Source organism: Otolemur garnettii, unplaced genomic scaffold, assembly GCF_000181295.1.
Source record: "Otolemur garnettii isolate 467f Iridium unplaced genomic scaffold, OtoGar3 scaffold00003, whole genome shotgun sequence".
In the NCBI taxonomy this organism is placed as follows: Eukaryota; Metazoa; Chordata; class Mammalia; order Primates; family Galagidae; genus Otolemur; species Otolemur garnettii.
In genome coordinates, this window is record NW_003852398.1 from 40,096,843 (window position 1) to 40,115,593 (window position 18,751).

The 18,751-nt window shown below is 50.1% G+C and overlaps 1 protein-coding gene across 3 annotated transcripts in view; it reads right to left on the reverse strand.

Annotated features, from left to right (window-relative positions):
• Positions 1-1,682: 1,682 nt before the first annotated feature.
• Positions 1,683-18,751, reverse strand: part of SLC25A48 (solute carrier family 25 member 48) — a 40,204-nt gene continuing 23,135 nt past the window's right edge. Inside the window, exons 5-8 of one of the 3 annotated variants that reach the window (XM_003782174.3) lie at positions 13,083-13,340; positions 10,574-10,707; positions 4,773-4,902; positions 1,683-1,766 (exon numbers count right to left, since the gene is read on the reverse strand). In XM_003782174.3, coding sequence (XP_003782222.1) covers positions 4,780-4,902; positions 10,574-10,707; positions 13,083-13,340 — 515 coding nt within the window. In that variant the 3' untranslated portion in view covers positions 1,683-1,766; positions 4,773-4,779. Of the gene's footprint in view, positions 1,767-3,992; positions 4,505-4,772; positions 4,903-10,550; positions 10,708-13,082; positions 13,341-18,751 lie in introns of those variants that run through there. The other 2 variants (XM_012809145.1, XM_023516104.1) reach the window with 2 other exon arrangements.

Below are 18,751 nucleotides of genomic sequence, written 5' to 3' on the forward strand. Positions count from 1 at the left end.
GGGAGAAGCTCACACACCTGAAGAAGGTGGCTGCATCTCGGCCTCATCAGGAGAATACAGGGGAAGACCCCCACTGGCCTCATGACACAGCATCATTTCCAAACTAACCACATGGCCAAGACCAGCACCAGGAACCAGTCTTGTTGAGACAGACTTAACAAACATGTTCTAGAACATGTTATATCTGAGACTTTGGGCCCACCCAGGAATGAGCTAGATGCCAAGAGCATTTGTTCACCTGGATCCTCAGTGCCTGCTCAGGCCCCCTGATGCTGGAGAGGACAGGCAGACCTATCTGTCCTGTCAGTAGAGCCTCTCCAACACACCAGAGTGGAAGTGCCATGGGAGCGCCTCGTGGCCATCCCAATACCTAGGACAGCACCTGCTCAAAAAATGTTTGAGGGCTGTGTGAATGAATGGATGTCCCACTGCTGGAGCGTTGGCGGGTTTGGAATGCAGCCTGCAGAGTTCCCTGGGACCCTGCAGTACCAGGAGCTATGGAGGAGGAAGGTCAAGGAGGGCATACCGAGGGAACCCTTGGCCACGGGCACAGGATTAAAGCTGCACAGACTGAACATTGCCAACTTCTTTGTGCCAGAGCAATGCATGGTCCTGGGTCTATTAGGGCAGGAGATTTTCAGAGACATCATTTAAATCAGTCAAAGGCAAGAGCTGCTGGGGAACAGGACAGTGGAGAAACCAAGGAAGACCCTTTCAAGGGAAAGAAGAATAAAAGAACTGGAGGACATGTCCCCCACTGGGATTTAAGCCAGAGATAGGAAATAGATTCCTTTTGCATGCCAGTTCTGAATGCCTGCTGATTGCTTGCCCGGGAACTGTGTTAAGAGGGATTCTGAAGTGCCATTTGGCTGATCAAGAAGGGCTCTGTGATTCACTAGGGATGCTTATGCTTGTGGGCACAGACTGGGGTGACAACATGGGCACATGCCACATAACAGCAAAATAGCAATGCCCTCCCACATGGTTCTAGCAGAGAATAAAATTTAGAACAATAAAATCACTCTGGAAACCAGACTGTGGACAGAGTATTTTTGTTTTTTTTTTTTCAGATTCCTGTGTGAAAATAAGGCCCGGAAAGCACCCACGCCACCCAAGTCCAGGGCCGCTGTCTCTCAAGCATGTCACACAGTGTGCCACTGCTCAGGGTGGGAGAGGCTTTCTCTCCCCATTGTCCTTCTCAACCTCCCCTGCCCACCTTTGGCATCTGGGAAAAAAGACACCAGCCTGTCCCTCTCAGTTCCTGCCCTGCATGGAGTGGGTTTCTCTCTGGGCTGGTGACATCCAGGGGGACCTGAACAGAGAGAGCAAAGATGGTGACCAGGTGCCTCGTGGCAGCCAGGCAGAAGCATCTGATGCAGACTGAACCGTTTTCAGTGCTTTTATTTGGAAATTTACAGCCAACTTCAGTTCCTCCGTGAATTCCCAATGAATTTACACTGGCCACGTGGGCAGGGGCTGTTTATCCCATTTTTCGCCCTATGCTAGTCCAGAGCTGAAATAGATGGTGATCGATGGTCCCTTGTTTCTCTCCACTGTGGCAGCTCGGCAGCCCCGACCGGGTGGGGACAGAGTGCTTGGCAATTGAGAAGGAAGGAAGGGATTCCCAGGGAGTGCACTTGGCTGCAGGCCTGGTGGCACAGAGCCCAGGCGAGAAGTCCTTTCTCTTCATTAAATTCCATGGGTTCTGGAGACACCCTCAGCATCGACCTGCAGTGGAATGAGGCCCTGGTCAGGTGCCACTGGCCCTGGGATAAAGGAGGAGAGATAGGATATCATCAAGCAGGAGTTACCATCAGATCTTGTGTCAAAAGCCCATTCAGAACCTGTTTTTTAAAAGCACAGATGAGAAAATACCGCCGTGTGCACAGGCTGGTGAAGGGTTCTAAGGGTTGTCTGGGGTTCTTTGTAAATGTTCAAGAAAGATATTATAGGAAGAATGCGTCTTCTTTCCTCAAAAATTTGTTTTCCTGAAAAGAAAGCTAATGAGACTTGGAGTGTGTGTGTCAGACAGAGGGTGGTCGAGCATTCTTCCAGGAAGGCTCTGGGGGCAGGATCCTGGTGAAGGGCCCAGCCAGATTCAAGGGCTGCAGACAAACCCAAGAGCTAGCCACTGGTGAGTGGCCAGGCCCCACTTCTAACACTACAGGTCATCTTGTATTGTCTGATTCTGGTTTCTCCATGTGAATAGATAAAACTAGACATAACACAAAATAGCTACCTCATGTAGTGTATACTGGGCTTCAAGTGCCCTTGGGTCATTAGTATACGTAGCCTGGGAGAGAAATAACTTAGTGGGTGGATGAAAAGGAAGTGGTCTTCTGCCCAGGACTTTGGGGAGCTGGAGGAGAGCTCTCTAACTTGTTAGAAGGAACCGGGAAGCTGCTTGGAGCTAGATACTCTGTCCCTGTGTGGGCTGGAGGGAGGGAGAATTATAGAAATAATTCTCATGTTGTTCCTGCCACCTGTTTCCAAGGACTCTTGGGACAGTCACCATTGCACCACTTCTCAGGAACTGTAGGGCTCCCTAGTTCTTTAATATACACCATGTCACACTGTCCTTGGACTAGACAATGAGGAAAATGTCACTTTCCCCATCTTCAAAGCATGAGTGCCGCTGCTGCCTGGAGCACAGCCTGCCCCAGATCTCAGAGCTACTTACTAAATAAAAATTCAGGTCTTATAAAAAAGGCTTGGTGTTGTTGAGTTAAAGCCTTGAGCGAGGCTTGTTTAAGATGAGGCTGGGAGCCTCCCACTCCCCTCTGAGAGGTACCAGCCTCCTCCCTGCCTTGGCAGTCCTTGTGTCTAAGGGAGACAGATGTCCAAGCCCCTTGCAAGAGAGAGTGCTTCAGAAAGAAAAGCCTCCAGTGGGGTTGGTCACTGCTGTGAAAGGCCGAATCCAGGACAGTCATGACTGGCTTGCTAGAAACTTCCTCCTTCTTCCTGAAGCAGCCAATCACCAGGGTGGTCCCCAGAGGCAGGGTACATCAGGTTGGGCAAGTGTCCAGCCCTCCGGGATCTGTGAGGCCTTGGCATTAACAATGGCATGGATAAATAGTCCTGAACTGCTAAATGGGAAGTGAGAGTTATGAAACACCATGTCCAGCAGAATTCCAATTTGGGGAAACACAGAAGAGACAGATGAATAATAAGAAGGTTCTTGCAATGACAGGTATTTTTATTTTGTTCTGTTTATTTATATTTTCTATTTTTTCTCCAATAAAAATGCATTGATTTTATAATAGGACTTTTTAAAAGTTACTTTCATCTTTTAAAAGAGAAAAATGGCTGATATCTGAGCACAGCTCTAAAAACATGACAAATTCCCCTCCCTGCCCTGGACAGCTTCAGATGTGGTAGCTCTTCACCCAAGGTGTTTAATTATGCAACATGTGTTGCTACCCTTTTCCTTTTATAAGAAAGGGCAAAAGTCAGCAGAGCTGTGAATGCTGGTGCTTTAGTAAAAAGCTAAAGGCGTTTGTTTAAAGCCAGTATCTAGGGCTTGTCCTGAGTTCACTACAGCCATGCCTGTCCCTTCATCTAGGTTCTGGTCCCATCCACACATCCCAGCCGGATTCTGCTGCCCCACAGGCACCCCTGCCAGCCCATGGGGGAGCCAGCAGTGGAATTTTCTAGAGCTGCCTGATAAAAGCCATCTATTATTCTTAGGAGAAGTTTTAGTGACCGAGGCTGAAGTAAAATGGTCGTGGTTCACTAGAAAGTTCAAGGCCTCACCCCTCTGTCTGCTGAGCTTCACAGGTAACAACTTCAGGGCAAGAGAATGGAGAATGGAGGGAGAAAAAGCCAGAAGAGGAAGGGGGCCCAGAGGGGACATTGGAGGCTGACAGTCCAATCATCCAGTGAGGTTGCTGAGTGACCTTGGTGTGTCAGGCTCTGTGCCAGGCACCAGCAATGCCACAGTGGACAGAACCCACTGGCGAGGGTGTCACCAGCGGTTATGGTGCAGTGGGGGCGGGGAGGGGACTTAGAGCAGGCACAAGAAAGCAAGCAGGCAACCTGCAGGAGAAGGCCGCTGCCCCAGGGCCTGGATGACAAAGAATTGAAAGGAACAAGAAGAGGGTATCAGGCAGAGGGAGCAGCATGGGCAGAGCCCCAGAGTGAGACAGAGGACAAGAGAGGCTGGAGAAGGGGGCAGTGCTGAGGACAGGCTTCACTAGAGGGCAATGGGGAGCCACCGAGGGCATTTGCGCAAGGGAGTCACTTGCCCAGATTTCTGTTTTCAGGAGCTCTCTCAGGCTGCGGTGACCTTTCTGCATTGAGAAAGAGAAAGGAGAAGGCACAGGAGGCAAAGAACGGTGGCAGAGCCCCATGGGCGGCTCTCAGACTCAGGCTCAGTAGGGAGGTGGCAGATGGTGCTCTCTCAGCAGAGGTGGGTCCCCTCGTTCAAGTCCTCGCTTCTGGGTATGGGTCAAGGCATTTGCATGATGCAGCTCAAAGCACTTCTCTCTGAGGGCTGTTGAAGCTGCTGAATGGGAAAACGGGTGGCAGAGCTGGCTCTAAACAAGCCGATTCTGCAGCGACTCAGTCACTAGGACTCAGCACACCACCAGTCACTGGGGAGCACTTCAGAACTGCTGTCTGAGGAAGGGGGCAGCTCTAGCCCCAGGCCTATCGCCGGTTAGATAGGAGAGGACAACACATGGACATTTCAGAAGCCCACAGCATTTTCAAGACAAAGCAAAGAGCTTTGAGTTCCTGGGAGGCCCAAGTGGCTGGAAAGGAAGCACACTGACCTGGTGCTCACGGGCTGGTCACCGCGTGGTCCCCGCGGATAGCCTGCAGCGAGAGCTCATACCCAAGGAACATGGCCGCGCTCATGGGGAAGCCCCGCACAGCGTTCACGGTGATGCCTCTGAAAAACACCTTTGCACAGGGGCCCATTATTATAGGAGACGACCCACACCCTGTGGGGTCACCTCTGAGGGGTAGAAAAACCGGAGGTGGTGCTGCCCTCCCAGGGTCCTGTCCCTGGCCAGAGCCCTGAAGACCTTTGTAGGCAGAGACCACATTAGATGCCCCAGTCAGGCCCCTGCCCTGACCCTTGTCATCTGATGGCACCTTTCCTCCCAGACCCTGATCCACACCCACCAAACACCGTAGGTCAGCTGTTCAAATCCTCAGACACCTACATACACTTGCCCTATTTCTCTCTGGTGCCCTTCCTTCTCTCTCTCCCCTCCCAGCCCTCCCTCTCTCTTTCCCTCCCTCTCCCCATTGCACGCACAGCACGTGCATACACACACACACACACTCTACGCACAGCACGTGCATATACACACACACACTCTTCTCAGGGATCTGGAAGCCCTAAGTAGACAGAGCACCCAGCTTTGAACAATTGCGGTGACAGGGGTTTCATAGGACATCTGCAACATGGCAGAGTGCAGAATTCTGCAGACGTGGACTCGAGGCACAGCTGTCCCATTAGTAGCTGTGCTACTTGGGCAAAGTGGCAAACTCTCTGAAACTCAATTCTCCCAATTGTCAGATGGGAGTAATAATAGAATTGACCTGACAAGGATGTTTGAGGGATTAAATGAGACAAAGCCTCCAAACACTTACACAGTGCCTGGCGTACAGTAGGCACTCATTAACTGTTGCCTGTCACAATCACCCTCATTGTTATACCAATAGTCACCACCTATGGGGAGCAGACCTGGACCTCTGTCCTTAGCGTCCTAGCATGAGTGCTCAGGAGGAATGGCCTGTGCTGCCAATGAGCGGCTAGGCTCCGCCATTCCTGCCCGGTGACGCCCACGTTTGTTTTCCGTCCCTAGGGAGTGTTGTAATGCTTCCCAGACACTCTCCAGATCCTCCTCTCTTTCTCACTCTTGCCTTGGGGCTGGGTGGAGGCTGATCTAGGGGACTGCCTGCAGCCCTCCATCAGTCTATAACCTACTAGGGAAGATAACCCCTGTTCAGGAGCAGTTATGACCCAGAAAGTGGTGAGAAGGGTCTTGGTGAGGGGGTGGAGAGAGGACTGGCCTTTAATGTAATCTCTGGGAAGAAACAACAATTAAAAGCAAATGTTCTAAAATTAACTGTGGTGATGGTTACACAACTCAATGAATGCACTAAAAATCAGTGAACTGTACACTTTAAATGAGTGAATTACATGACATGTGAATGATATCTCAATATAGCTGTTATTGGGAAAAAAAGAAGGAAGAAGAAATAGAAGAGAAGAGGAGAGAAAAGAAATGAAAAGAAAAGGAAAGAAAAAAGAAAAGAAAAGCAGTCAGTGCATTTCCTCAGTTTCCCTGGTCACTGGGCACCATGGTGTCAGGGATGGTGCAGGCCTCTGTCCTTGGTCAGGACAGTCTAGTGGCCTTCCTTCAGGAGAGTATGGCCCAGGGAAGGGAGTAGATGGGGCAGGACCCCTGAGATGAGCCAGAGGTTTAGGCAGGCCCCAGAGCCACCCAGGCAGGGTACAGGCGGGAGCCTGGGAACATTAGCTCCTCTCTACTGTCTGACCTTTCCAGAATTCCACAGGCTCACCCAGAGTGACTGAACAACAGCAAGGAACTGGGCCAGAATCGGAGAGGAAAATTCCATGCCAGGTGGCTGGCTTGGCTCTGCCCTGTGAGGCGAGTCAAGTAGCACCCAGTTTGGTGGGGGAGCCCCCGACCCGCAGTGCTGGGCCCTGAGCCATGGGCCACTGCAGACTTCTCCCAGCAGCTGTGGTCTGCTCTGCTTGGGCCACCGAAGGCAAACAAAGTGCAGATCTACCAGCTTTGACTCTGAACTTTCAGAACATAGAGCCACTGCCTCCCCACCCCGCCCAGTACCCTCCCCACACTCCTCAGGTCAAGTCCACACCCTTCCCTGGCTTGCAATACTCCGCCCTGCTCTGCGCTTTCTCTGGGTGACAGCTCACCTAACACTCTGGGCAGGTTAACACTTTCCCTACCACTGGGCCACTCCTGGTACCCTCTGCTTGTGGTGTTCCCAGACCTGTTCCCAGGCCTGCATCCTCTCCTCGCCCTCCAAGGCCACCACAAGGTGAAGTAGAGCCCATCTTCAGTGCACTCTGTATCTTTCCCACCCAAGCGCTCCTCCCACCCAAGTTCTCCATGTGCCTGTGACTTGTCTGTCCCCCCACTAATAATTGTAGACAGGGCAGTGAGGGCAGGGCTGTGTGTGTGGTTTACCTTTGAGTCCCCAGCACCTGCAAGTAGTTGGCTCAGAGCAGGCCTTCTGTACATACTTACTAAATGGTCAGTGGATGGATGGATAAGTGAATGAATGAATGAATGGACAAACTCTTGGACTTGAAAAGGAAGAGTCTCTGAGCTCAGAGTCCTGGTAGTAGTGGCAGCGGCGCTTCCTGGAGAGGGAGGAGGGGCAGCACCACAGGGCAGTCGGTGCCTCTGGAACCTGTCTGCCTACAATTGTCCTTCTCTGTCTCTCCTTCAGCCCTGTGGCCCTGTCACAGCCCACCATAGCAGCTGCCCCTATGGAGCTGAGGAACACAGAGGTGTCCCTCCAGCCCCTATTTGAGATAGCAGCTCTCCAAGACAGACCCGTGCCCCACGTGGCTGGAGACAATCCTCCCAGAGAACGGCTCTGAAACTACTAGGCCTTTCTTCTGCTTTTGCTCAGGAATGCTCCACAAGCCGTGGGCTCTTGATTTCTCATTTTGCAAAGGCTACCGCACGATGATCCTTAAGTGGATTATAAAGGACTACACAAATTGGGCACCTCCATCATTATTTTACTCCTTGATAAATCTTTATCATCACTGAGATCTTCTTCCATAAGAAAGTGAGAACAGGTTGGTGATGGGTTTAGGGCTTTATGCCCTGCCTCCACAAGCCACAGGCAAGAATGTTAGGGAAGGCCAGGCCCCAAGCCAGCTGGGACCTGGAGCTGTCCCTCAGGCCCTGGGAAAGGCTCTCAGTCTCCTCCTCCTGGTGCCAAGGATCTGCTTTTGAGACAACTTGTTTTTCCAGGACTGTGTGTGGGGGTTATTTTGTGTGTATCTTTTTATCTGTATGTTTATCTGTAAACATACACACAGCCAAATACACACACACACACACACATATATTCTTGTGACTATTTTTAAAATATAACACAAGACACTCCCCATAGTAATTTTCTTTGAGGCAGGTCAGGGACCCAGGAGGGACATGGAGACAGAATGTCCTCTTGTACTTTTAGAAGCTTCCTATTTTCACTTACCTATCTTTTAAAACCAATTAATAACAAATTTAGAACTTACTCTTTAAACACCTGGTCAGTGGATGGCTGATCAAGCTCAGTATTGCTGTCTCAACTTAAAACCTGTCTCTGAATCAACATCATGCCCCAAATGCTGCTGACACTAAGAAACTAATCATGTGACCTCAGCTGGCTGCCAGGACTTCATTTTTTTAATAGAACACAATAATTTTGGGAGTAAATAATATCAGCAATATGTTTTGCCTGTATAGGATTCTTAGAATTATGACACATTTGGGGAAATAGTAAAAAAAAACTCAAATAAAAACGGAACATCCTGTTTGAAATTCTACGTCCCTCTCAACTTATTGGCTGAATTGCAAATGGTGTTTTTAATAAAAGAAAAATACGAAAGATAATTGGAGCTGTACCCAGGCTTTATCCTTCTGTCAGAGCAGCCCTTATTAAAAAAGAATTTATAATAATGAACCGAATTTATCCATCCTTATAACACAAAGGCAGAAATGAAGTTCCTTCCATATCACATCTTTTCACACTAAACAATCTTTTACTCTAAACAAGGCTATAGCAATGATGATCCTTAAGTGGGTTACAAAGGGCTATCTGCTATGAATTTCCTGATACACTATGATGTCCAACTCCTGGTCTTTATTCCAGGGGCACCAGCAGTGTCTTGCTGGTGACCAGAGGTGGACACCACATTCCAGCTGTAATCTGATCAGGGCAGGGGCTTCTGCCTCCCATAGCCTGCCCACTAGACTTCTATTAATGCAGTCCTGGGACCCGGGCCCACTGTTGGCTCATCGGCAGGTTAGGTTCACCACAGCTTTGTCTCTTTCATTTACTGCTCTGTCCCCAGGGCCTAGAACTGAGCCTGGCGTATAACCAGGTGCTCCAAAAATAATCATTTGTGAAATTAATATTTAACTCATGAAAACTACAGCTCTTACGCATTTTCCCTGGAAGCCTTTGTCAAGTCAAACAGCCCCATTCTCTGCAGAGAAGATTGAGTGTTGAACACTAAGGACTGGACTTCACATTGACTTCTGACGGTTTTCTGCCCTTTAATGTAGGTGGAGGCCTGGGATCTAGCTTTTGGATCTTGTCCCTTGCACACACACGTTAGCTATCGTCCTCAACACTGGCTTATCCAGAACTCTGGATCTTCTCCCAAGTTAGGGGAGAAAGCAAAACAGGATCCTAAGGAACCTTCTATAAGAAGGGGAGAACTGGCGGGTACAGAAATAACTGCTGTCCACGGTGGTGTGCAAGCGGCATCATGAGGACATCGGGAGAAGTGCAGCAGAGGATACGGACTTGGTGGACAGGTGGTGGATTACATGGGACCTGAAAGGATGGGTCAGATTCATCTGGCAGGGCTAGGGCAAGGCAGTCATGTAAGAAAAGGGCCGGGCCCAGCAGTAGCATTGACACTAACCAAACTGGCAAGGGTAGGCACTGAATTAGGTGCTTTTTGAGTGCCTAACCTGGTCCTTCAACGTCGGGATGATCATCCTCCAAGAAACCAGGGCTCTGAGAGGTGAAGTCACCTGCCTGGATTCTGCCAGCTCACAGGTAGCCGGGCCTTACTGTGAACCCACCTGCTGACTCGAAGAGCCATGCAGAGAAAGCAAGGGCCCCATTCCAGGAGGAGCAAGTGTGATGGTTTCTCTGGAGGGTTTATGTTTGTTTATAACCTTGGACACCAGAAACAGCAATCTGGTCTTTGTTCTAGTACAGTTTGGAAGGGGTGTGCATTGGGATGAACTCTTGGGCCATAGGGAGGAGAGCAGAGGCGATGAAACCTGGGGAACCTCCACAGCTGAGACCAGGTGAGGCGATCTGGGCTTGAGGCGGGGGTGAGAGAGCCGAAGAAGCCTATCATCCTCCAAAGGGGGCCTGGTGCCAGCAAGATGAGCTGTCTGAGAGACAGGAAGGATACAAGGTGACTCTAGGACTCCCAACAGGAGGAGATAGGGTGGGTGACACCAAGCAGTGAGAGAGGATGGAGTGACCAGCCCATCTTGATGAGGAGGCACACTGTGGTGACATTGTGGGCCAGGCCCCTGCTACACCATGTACCAGCTGAGTGACTGCAGACATATTCCCAGCCCTCTCTGAACCTCTGGCAGGTAGGCTGCACACCTACCACCTCTATTGACTGGCAAGGAGTCCACAGACAACCCGGATGAAGCACTTGGTGCAGCACGTGTTCGTGGTGCTTGATGCATAGTAACCACCAGCCCCTTGGTCTCCCAAGACCCTTCTCGCTATATAGTCTCACATCCCTGCAGCTTCAGAACCACCTTCCAGGGACTGGCACTGACCCGCAGGCCTGCTGTGGGCTTACTTGAAGGCCTTCCTTCCGGTAACTCTGAGAGATACAGTCCAGGACACCTTTGTATTTGTTGAAGTAAACCCCGTCAGCTTGGAGTCGACTTTTCACGACATCCATAGGAGTGGCTGTCCCCCAAGAAATAGCTCCTGCAAAGAGAGAAAAACAGGTGTCAGGGGCTGGCTGGTTGTGACTTTCCACCACTCAGAAAGTTACTAAACTGCTAGGGGAAGGCACAGAGCTCGGGGTTAAAATCTGCCAAGTCCCTTTCTAATTCTTCCTGGCCACCCCCTCCCTGTGGGACCCAGCAGAAGTCTACTCCCTCCTCTCAGCCTTGGGCCAAGGTCTGTGAAATGGCAGCAGTCCCTCCCTCCATGGGGCTGGAAGGACCTACCGGGCAGGTGAGTGGGAAGTCCTGAGCTCGGTGCCTTTCCACAGCCAGGGCTTCATGTGTGGCCACTTTTTAAAGCAGTTCTCTTCCCAGGGCAGCAGAAGGAGACCCAGGCTGAGGCCTAAGGCTAAGGTTTTTGGTTCCCTCCTCCCCAGTAAAAAGAGCAAGAACAAGGCGGTGCCTGTGGCTCAGTGGGTAGGGCGCCAGCCCCATATACCGAGGGTGACAGGTTCAAACCCGGCCCTGGCCAGACTGCAATAACAACAACAACAACAAAATAGCCGGGCGTTGTGGCGGGCACCTGTAGTCTCAGCTACTTAGGAGGCTGAGGCAAGAGAATCGCCTAAGCCCAGAAGTTGGAGGTTGCTGTGAGCTGTGTGACGCCATGGCACTGTACCAAGGGCAATAAAGTGAGACTCTGTCTCTACCAAAAAAAAAAAAAAAAAGGCAGGAATAGTTTTTAAAAAAATCTCTTTTATTTCCAAATGTGTGGACTAGAAGCCTTGGAACCACAAGCCACTGGGTCATCCTCACTGGATATGGTCAGGTAAAGAACTCGAGGAAAACAATACCTGGTTACTGGACAAATACAGACATTGGTACATTGGTGGGCGGGGAAAGAAAAACAAACTGATGTTAAAGTCCAGGGCAGCTGCTTTGCAAGGTTTTGTAATTGCTGCCCAGTAGCTCTCCAAAGAGCCCCCAGCCTGCCCACCTCTGCCTCTAGACCCTTGGCCAGCTGCCCACACCCTCTGGGAGCCCCTCTCTCCTCCCTTCTTCCAGGATCTAGAGCTGCTTTCCTCAGTACACTGGCAAGTGCACAACGAGATGCCATCTGCCTGCCAGGCCACACACAGCTGCTCTCCCCAGAAAGGACAGCAAAGTGCGCCTTGCTGTCTTCTCCGCCAGCCAGCCCTGACTGAGCGCTGAAGGGACGCAGGCGCAGGATAGGCACCCGGCCCAGTGAGGCAGAGGGCAAAACTTGTGGTTGCTCAGACGTGGGCTTTGCCGTGTGTTTACAGCATGGCTAATGACGAAGGGCAGGGCAGGATGGTGGGCGGCGGGGGAGGAATATGATTTTCTACTCTCTTCTGTATTTTTCCCATCAGCATCAAACATGCCATGACATCTGCCTTCCTAAGAAGCAGTCTCTCTTGGCTTCCGTGTGCCCCTTGGCTAGAGCTCCATTTCTCTGTCCCTCGTCACGGCACAGCAAAAGCCCTCAGAAGTGGCATATATACTCAGGCTCTCCACTTCCCTTCATCCCATTCTCTCTTGGTCCCACTCAACCAGAACTTTACACCTTCCCGCCACTAAAAAAACTTTTGTCAGAGTCCCCAGAGGGCTCCACGTTATCAGATCCAGGCAGCGTGAGTAGCAGGTACAGTGGCCCTGCAGTGGGGGAGAGCTGCGCACAGTCAGTGTGGCTGGAGAGAGTGAGGAGGGGAGCGTGAAACTGGGGGGAACAGGGAGCCAGATCATCAGGAGCCTGGAAACCCATCGCATGCATACGAACTGTCACCCTGAATGGAAGGGGAACATGGTGCAAGGCACTGACTAGGGTCAGAGAACGCATAAGTGTAGATTTGAACTTGACTCTTTCTGATTGCACAGTCTTCTGTACTGTCAGAAGAGCTGTATGACCTTGGGTTGGTTGTTCAATGTCTTAGACCTGAGTTTTCTCATATGTAAAATGGAGAGCTGAATTCCTGCCTAATAAAACTAATAAAATCCCCACATTAGAAAGGTTTATGACATGCTGATACTCCATGAAGATGAATGATCATAACACATTTCCTTCCCAATCTTCGGTAATCCCTGACACACAGCATGTGCTCAACATATATCTGTTCCTGAGAGCTGAATGAGCCCAAACGAGAACTACTATTCTCATAGCCTTAGCGGGAAGGGGATGAGAGAACATGGGGGTGCCATTCCCCACTCCCCACTCCCAGCCCTTCCCCTGCCTTGCTAGGCCTGGCACAGAGTAGGCATTTAACGAAGAATTGCTGGGCGAGCGGCTGCTTGTGTTCCGTCCTCCCTTGGGGCTGGGAAGGGCATGGCAAGCTGCCCCACTGTTCCACAGAAGTGGCTGGCGCAGGGACAGGGCTCTCCAGCTGTTGCTGCCCTTACCTGCCATGCCACCCGCCAGCCACACAGCACAGGGGCTGGGGCCTGCACAGGCCTCGGGTGTGATCCACTCACTCAGGAACACGTAGGGGACAAAGTAGAGGCAGTAGCCTGGGACGTCCCTCAGCAGCATGGCGCTGGCCCCCCGGTACAGCCCCGCCAGGCCCTCACTCCTCACGATGGTTGCGATGCAGTGCACAGGTCCCTGGTATGCTGGCTGCTCCCCAAGAGCCGCTGCCCCGGACTTCAAACTGAGGTTGGCTGCAAAGACAGGGGGAGAAGATGGCGAGTGACCCAGGAGCTGAGAGACTGGCCGTTCCCTGGCACCCAAGCCAGCCCAGCCCAGCCCACTGACAGGGCCCTCTCATGCAGCATTGGCATTTTACCAACCTTTTGACCTCCTTGGCAGCTAAAACCAGGATTCTGAGGTCCCAATAAGGAGCCCCACCAACACACACAGCCAAATTGAAGACAATCTCAGCCACATGGCAAAGCACCAGTTGCCTTAGGAAAGAGCTTTCTGTCAACCATCATGACGTCTTTCTAAATAGATGTGACTGCAAAATGCCTAAGATCAGTTATGACAAGGCACACCAGGCTTTTTCTTGGAGCAGAAGCTAGAAAATCTAACACTCTGTGTGTGTGCCTGAAGGTGTGTGCATGTGTGTACCTGTGTGCCATGCAACAAAAAAGTATTTAAGCCGAACTCTCCTGGCAGATCAGCATTTTCAGCCTCTGTTTTCTTATCTTGAAAAAGACAGACAGATTTTCATGGTACAAATAAGGCATTACTACATATATGTAAAGAGCTCGGTGTGGTGATGACTGGAATATTGTAGGGCTCAATAAGTTATCGAGTGAGACTGTAGTGGTATGACGTGGATGCTGGACCACTGCTGGCTGGAGTGGACGAGAGTGTTCTCACTGACCCAGGCCAGCCCTGGTCAGGCTGTGCCCTAAACAGCCGTATGGAAGTACTGGTCCCCTTGGCCCCTCAAAGTTCAGGGGCTCAGGGCTGCTGCCTTCTTGTCTGACCTGGGGGTCAGATCAGGGGCTGTTTATGTCTCTAGCTGCTTCTTCAAGTACACGTAGGCAGCAGAGACTCTGCATCTCTCCCCTCTCAAGTTCATCTTCTCACTACGGACCCTTTAGTACAAACAGAACTTTCAGTCCCAGTGCAGACAGAGTGGACTCTTGTTTTCAACTTTCCCTCCTCAAGGAACTAACATGACATGACCAGGAAAGAAACAGAAAGAGATTTCTTTGTGACCACAGGCCTTTTTGGCCCCTGGGTTTAATTCCTTGTACGTGGTGTCCCAATTAGGTTTTACACATGCTGGCAAACAAGCAAATCACTTTTATCCTCTGGTTAAACCACCACACCCCATATCCCCTACAGTCTCATCTTTATCAGATGGCAGGTTAGGGAGAAACATTCAGTTCCATGACTCCACAGCCTGAGCCCGGCACTGGACAGAAAGCACAACCTGTACTTTAACTCACCTCAATCAAGGGGGGAGGTTTCTGCTGCTGGGAAGTGTGCTTGGGCAAACTCATGCTGGATTTCCATCTGTGCATAGGGAAGTCAGAAAATCCCTGACAGTGTGGGCAGGAGACACAACGCCACTCAGCCCTTCTACAGTGGATCTTATGGAGATGAGCAGGGGTAAGGACCACTTTGTGAGGGGTACAGGGCTCCTCTGAACAAGATCAGACACCGTGGCCTTTGGAAGCCCACTGTGAGAGGTCACTCAGCACCTGGTTCTCTCCCAAACCCATGATGATGTTTCTTGGGTCATTCTGAGAAATTTCACCATAGACAGAATAGACGTCATTGTTCTGATAGATCAACTTTACCTGGCCCACTTTCATCCCTGGTGATACGGAGCTGACCCAGGAGTCAAGGTTTTCATGAATCAGCTATGAATAGATAGTGGCTTCCAGGAGTTACTGATTGAAGGAGAGTACCCTGATAACAGTCTGTTTGCTTGGAGGTGCAGATGTTGGGAAAACACTAGCCAAACTGCCGCCTGACCTTGTCAATAAAACACCTGTACTTTTTGCCTTTTCCCTCCAAGGTAAGCAATAAGGAAATTCTCTCCCATTCTCCCAGCTTTGCTACACAAGCAATCTAGCTTTTATTGCTTGAGATAAAGCAACAGAATCATCATAGGGACCACCATCACTAGGACACTGACACAGCTTTGAACTGATCCAAGTTTATACTGTGAAGCCCTTGGAATGCCTACAACCTCCTTCATTCCTAATTTACATTTTTTAAATTTTTATTTGAACATAATTCCAAATTTGGGAAAAAATACAAAAAAACAAAATAGCACAAAGAATGCCCCTATCTACACCTTACCCAGAGCTGGCCTTTGCTCACAGTTTACCTCAGTTGCTTACTGTTTGAGGGTTCTCTCCTCCCACCTACTCAATTGTATGTGCACTTTGGCTGAGTAGAGGTCATGGTCTCAGAGCCTAATCTTCGCCTGGGCCTCATCCACCTCATGGTAATAGTGACAGGATCATGCACGAAGGATTTCGTAAATCAGCTGTGGGTCTGATGTGGCTTTCAGGAGTTCTGACTGGAGGACAGTGCTCTGATAAGATCCTCTTTGTTTGGAGGTGCAGATGTTAGAAAAATCCTTGTCAAACCACAGATTGGCTTGTCAACAACACCCCGATGAGAACCACACCTGTCCTTTTTCTTTTCCTCCCAAGGTAAGCAATAAGGGAAATTCTGTACACATATACATATTTTTTTCACACATACCTATATGATCTTATTTTCTAATCTATTTCAGGGTAAATTACATGTAACATGGCTCTTCACCACTGAATACTTTGAAACACAGTTCCTAAGAATGTTAATATTATCTTACACAGCTATCAGTTTTATACATCTATGCTGATAGCACTTTTATCTAATCTACTATCTGTAATCAAACTGTCATTTGATCTCTTATTGTCCTTTATAGCATGCCACCCTCGGGTACAGAATCCAGTTCTTTAATCTGGAACATTTCCATAGCCTGTCTTTGATTCTTGTAATAAGACTCCATTCCCCCACTTCTTGTTAGTAGAGTTGCCTCATCCCAGGGTTCGCCTGAGGTCTCCTGGTGATTACCCCAAGGATAGACATTCTTGGCTGGACCCCTGCTCCATTCTTTAGTCTCACTTCTTCTTCCATGAAGACCAGTCACTCTCAAGAGCCCCTGGTCTTCTCCCTCTCTGGCTTCTCATCCTTGTTCTTATTAGTTTGCTTTTAAATTAAGGTATAATTTACATTCAGTGAAAGGTACAGTTCTAAACGTATAGATGATAAGCTTTGACAATGGCAGGCATCTGTGCAAACACACCTCTCCTCAGAACCAAGGAACCTGGCCACAGAAAGTCGCCATGCCTTCCTCAGGCACAAACAGAAGTGTTTCTGTTCCCTCCTCAAACAATGTTGTTCAATGTTTTCAGTGGTCCATGACCTTGAAAACAGGAAAGGCTGATGAAACGCAATGCTGGGCACTGATCCACCAGGTAAGGAGGGTGGACCCTGAGGAGCACAAAGGCCTGGGCACCTCTGGAAGGGAAAGTGTCCCCAGGCCTCCACCATTGTGTTCATATATCATGTAACTTCTCAGGAGGCCACTTTCTACATGAAATCTTTGACAAATCAGCCATTTACAAATGAGGCCTTGCTGGGTACCTGTCAGGGATGTGCTGGTTTGACCAGTGTTCTGACCAAGTAAGATTAGGCCAGTGGCTCTGAAATGGAAACTGGGAGCCTGGAGCCTGAGAATCTCTGAGCACGATGAAGTGAAAGCATGGAAATTTTACACAATCCCAGCCTCAGTTTCCCCCCTTTTAAACAAAGATAATTATAGCACCTCTTTCACAGGTTTGCTGTGATTATTTAATAACAGAATGGATGTTGGCACAGTGCACGTGGTAGGGGCTCAGTAATTGTTAAGTGGCACTATCAGTGCTATTGGAATGCTCTACTCCTTCCCACATTCCGTTACTGAGTCTCCCATGCATGGCCATCCTCTGCTTTTTGGCAGCTCAGTTGGTGTTTGCATTTAGTGTCAAGACTTTAACTGTCACACCTACGCCTACACCTACAGCCCTGACCCTTCCTGCTGCAGTCCCACAGGCACCTCACACAACATGAACCAAGCCTGCCCTGACAGCCAAGTTTCAACACAGCAGAGAGACAATAAGTGTTTATTGATCACATACTCCAGGCCAAGCACTGTCAATGGTTCATTGCCACTTTTCCCGTGTGGGAGGTACCACCAGCCTCATTGTAGACCAACCTTGAAACCCAGGGTCATTTCGGCTGCTTTCTTCTCTCCTGCTTGCTCCTCATGCTTGGCCTGGTGGTCCTACGTCATCAATGCCTCTCCATCTGCCACTCCTCTGTGTAAACAAGGCCAGGGCCCTGAGTCTGTGGCAACAGCTTCCAAATCCACCTACCCAACTCCCTTATTCCCAGCACTACTCCTGCCTTCTGAAGGCCAGATGCATCTTCCTATAGCACAGCTCTGGGTGGGTAGCTCTGCTGTCCAAGGTGCTTCATTCCCTGCCGAACAGAACCTAAGCCCATCCTTGGCTACGAAATCCAAGCTCTTCCAAACTCACTCCACATCTTCCAAACCCCCACCCCGCTGCTGTGTGTCTGTGCTAACCAAGTGGCTTCCCACCCACATGCCTGCATTTTCCTGCTACTGAATCTTCCCCTGTATTGTTACTTTAGTATGAAACCTCTCCACCCCAATGTCTCCATCTCTCAATCCTACCCAGAACTCAAAGACCTAATCAACAGCCCTGCCTTTCTGGAGCCTCCCTGATCCACAGAGCCAGAATCAGGGCACCTAGAGCCTTCCATGGCCCCTCTCATTCTAGCACACGGCTGGATCTATACCAGGCTGTGGGCACCCTGAAGGCAGGGGCTGTGGACCCTCTTCTTTATCCACTCTGCTTGGCTCAGGAAATTCCTGTGAATGAGTGATGTAAAGAGTGAATTCAAACACTTGTACTACTCAGCCCCTTGCTACCAGGCGAGCCTTGGGAAATGACTAGGATGGTAAGCACAGGGTTAATACTGAGTCCTCTTCTGATCCTCTAAACCAGGGGGCCTCAAACTTTTTAAACAGGGGGCCAGTTCACTGTCCCTCAGACCGTTGGAGGGCCAGACTGCAGGCCCCGGGACGAGTCAGCTGCTAAGCAGGACAGGCAGCGGTGGCAAAGACACCCGGTGGGCTGGGTAAATGTCCTAGGTGGGCTGCATGTGGCCTGCGGGCTGTAGTTTGAGGACGCTTGCTTAAACTCTGCCCTCCTATTATGTTGAGGGCTTTGTGATATGTACATTAGTTAGGCTCTTCCTGGAAACACAGAATCAAGCTCGTGGGTGGGGGAGGAATGAGTGTCTGTTGCCATCAGCCTCTAGGAGGGGCAGGTTCAGGCAGCAGAGGGAGGGAGCCTGCAAGGCCATAACCTTGACTTCCAGCTCAGGCCCAGTAGGGCAGCCAGTTATTACCCTTGCTATGCAAAGGCTAATAATTTTTTTTTTTTTGAAACGGAGCCTCAAGCTATCCCCCTGGGTAGAGTGCCATGGCGTCACAGCTCACAGCAACCTCCAACTCCTGGGCTCAAGCGAGTCTCCTGCCTCAGCC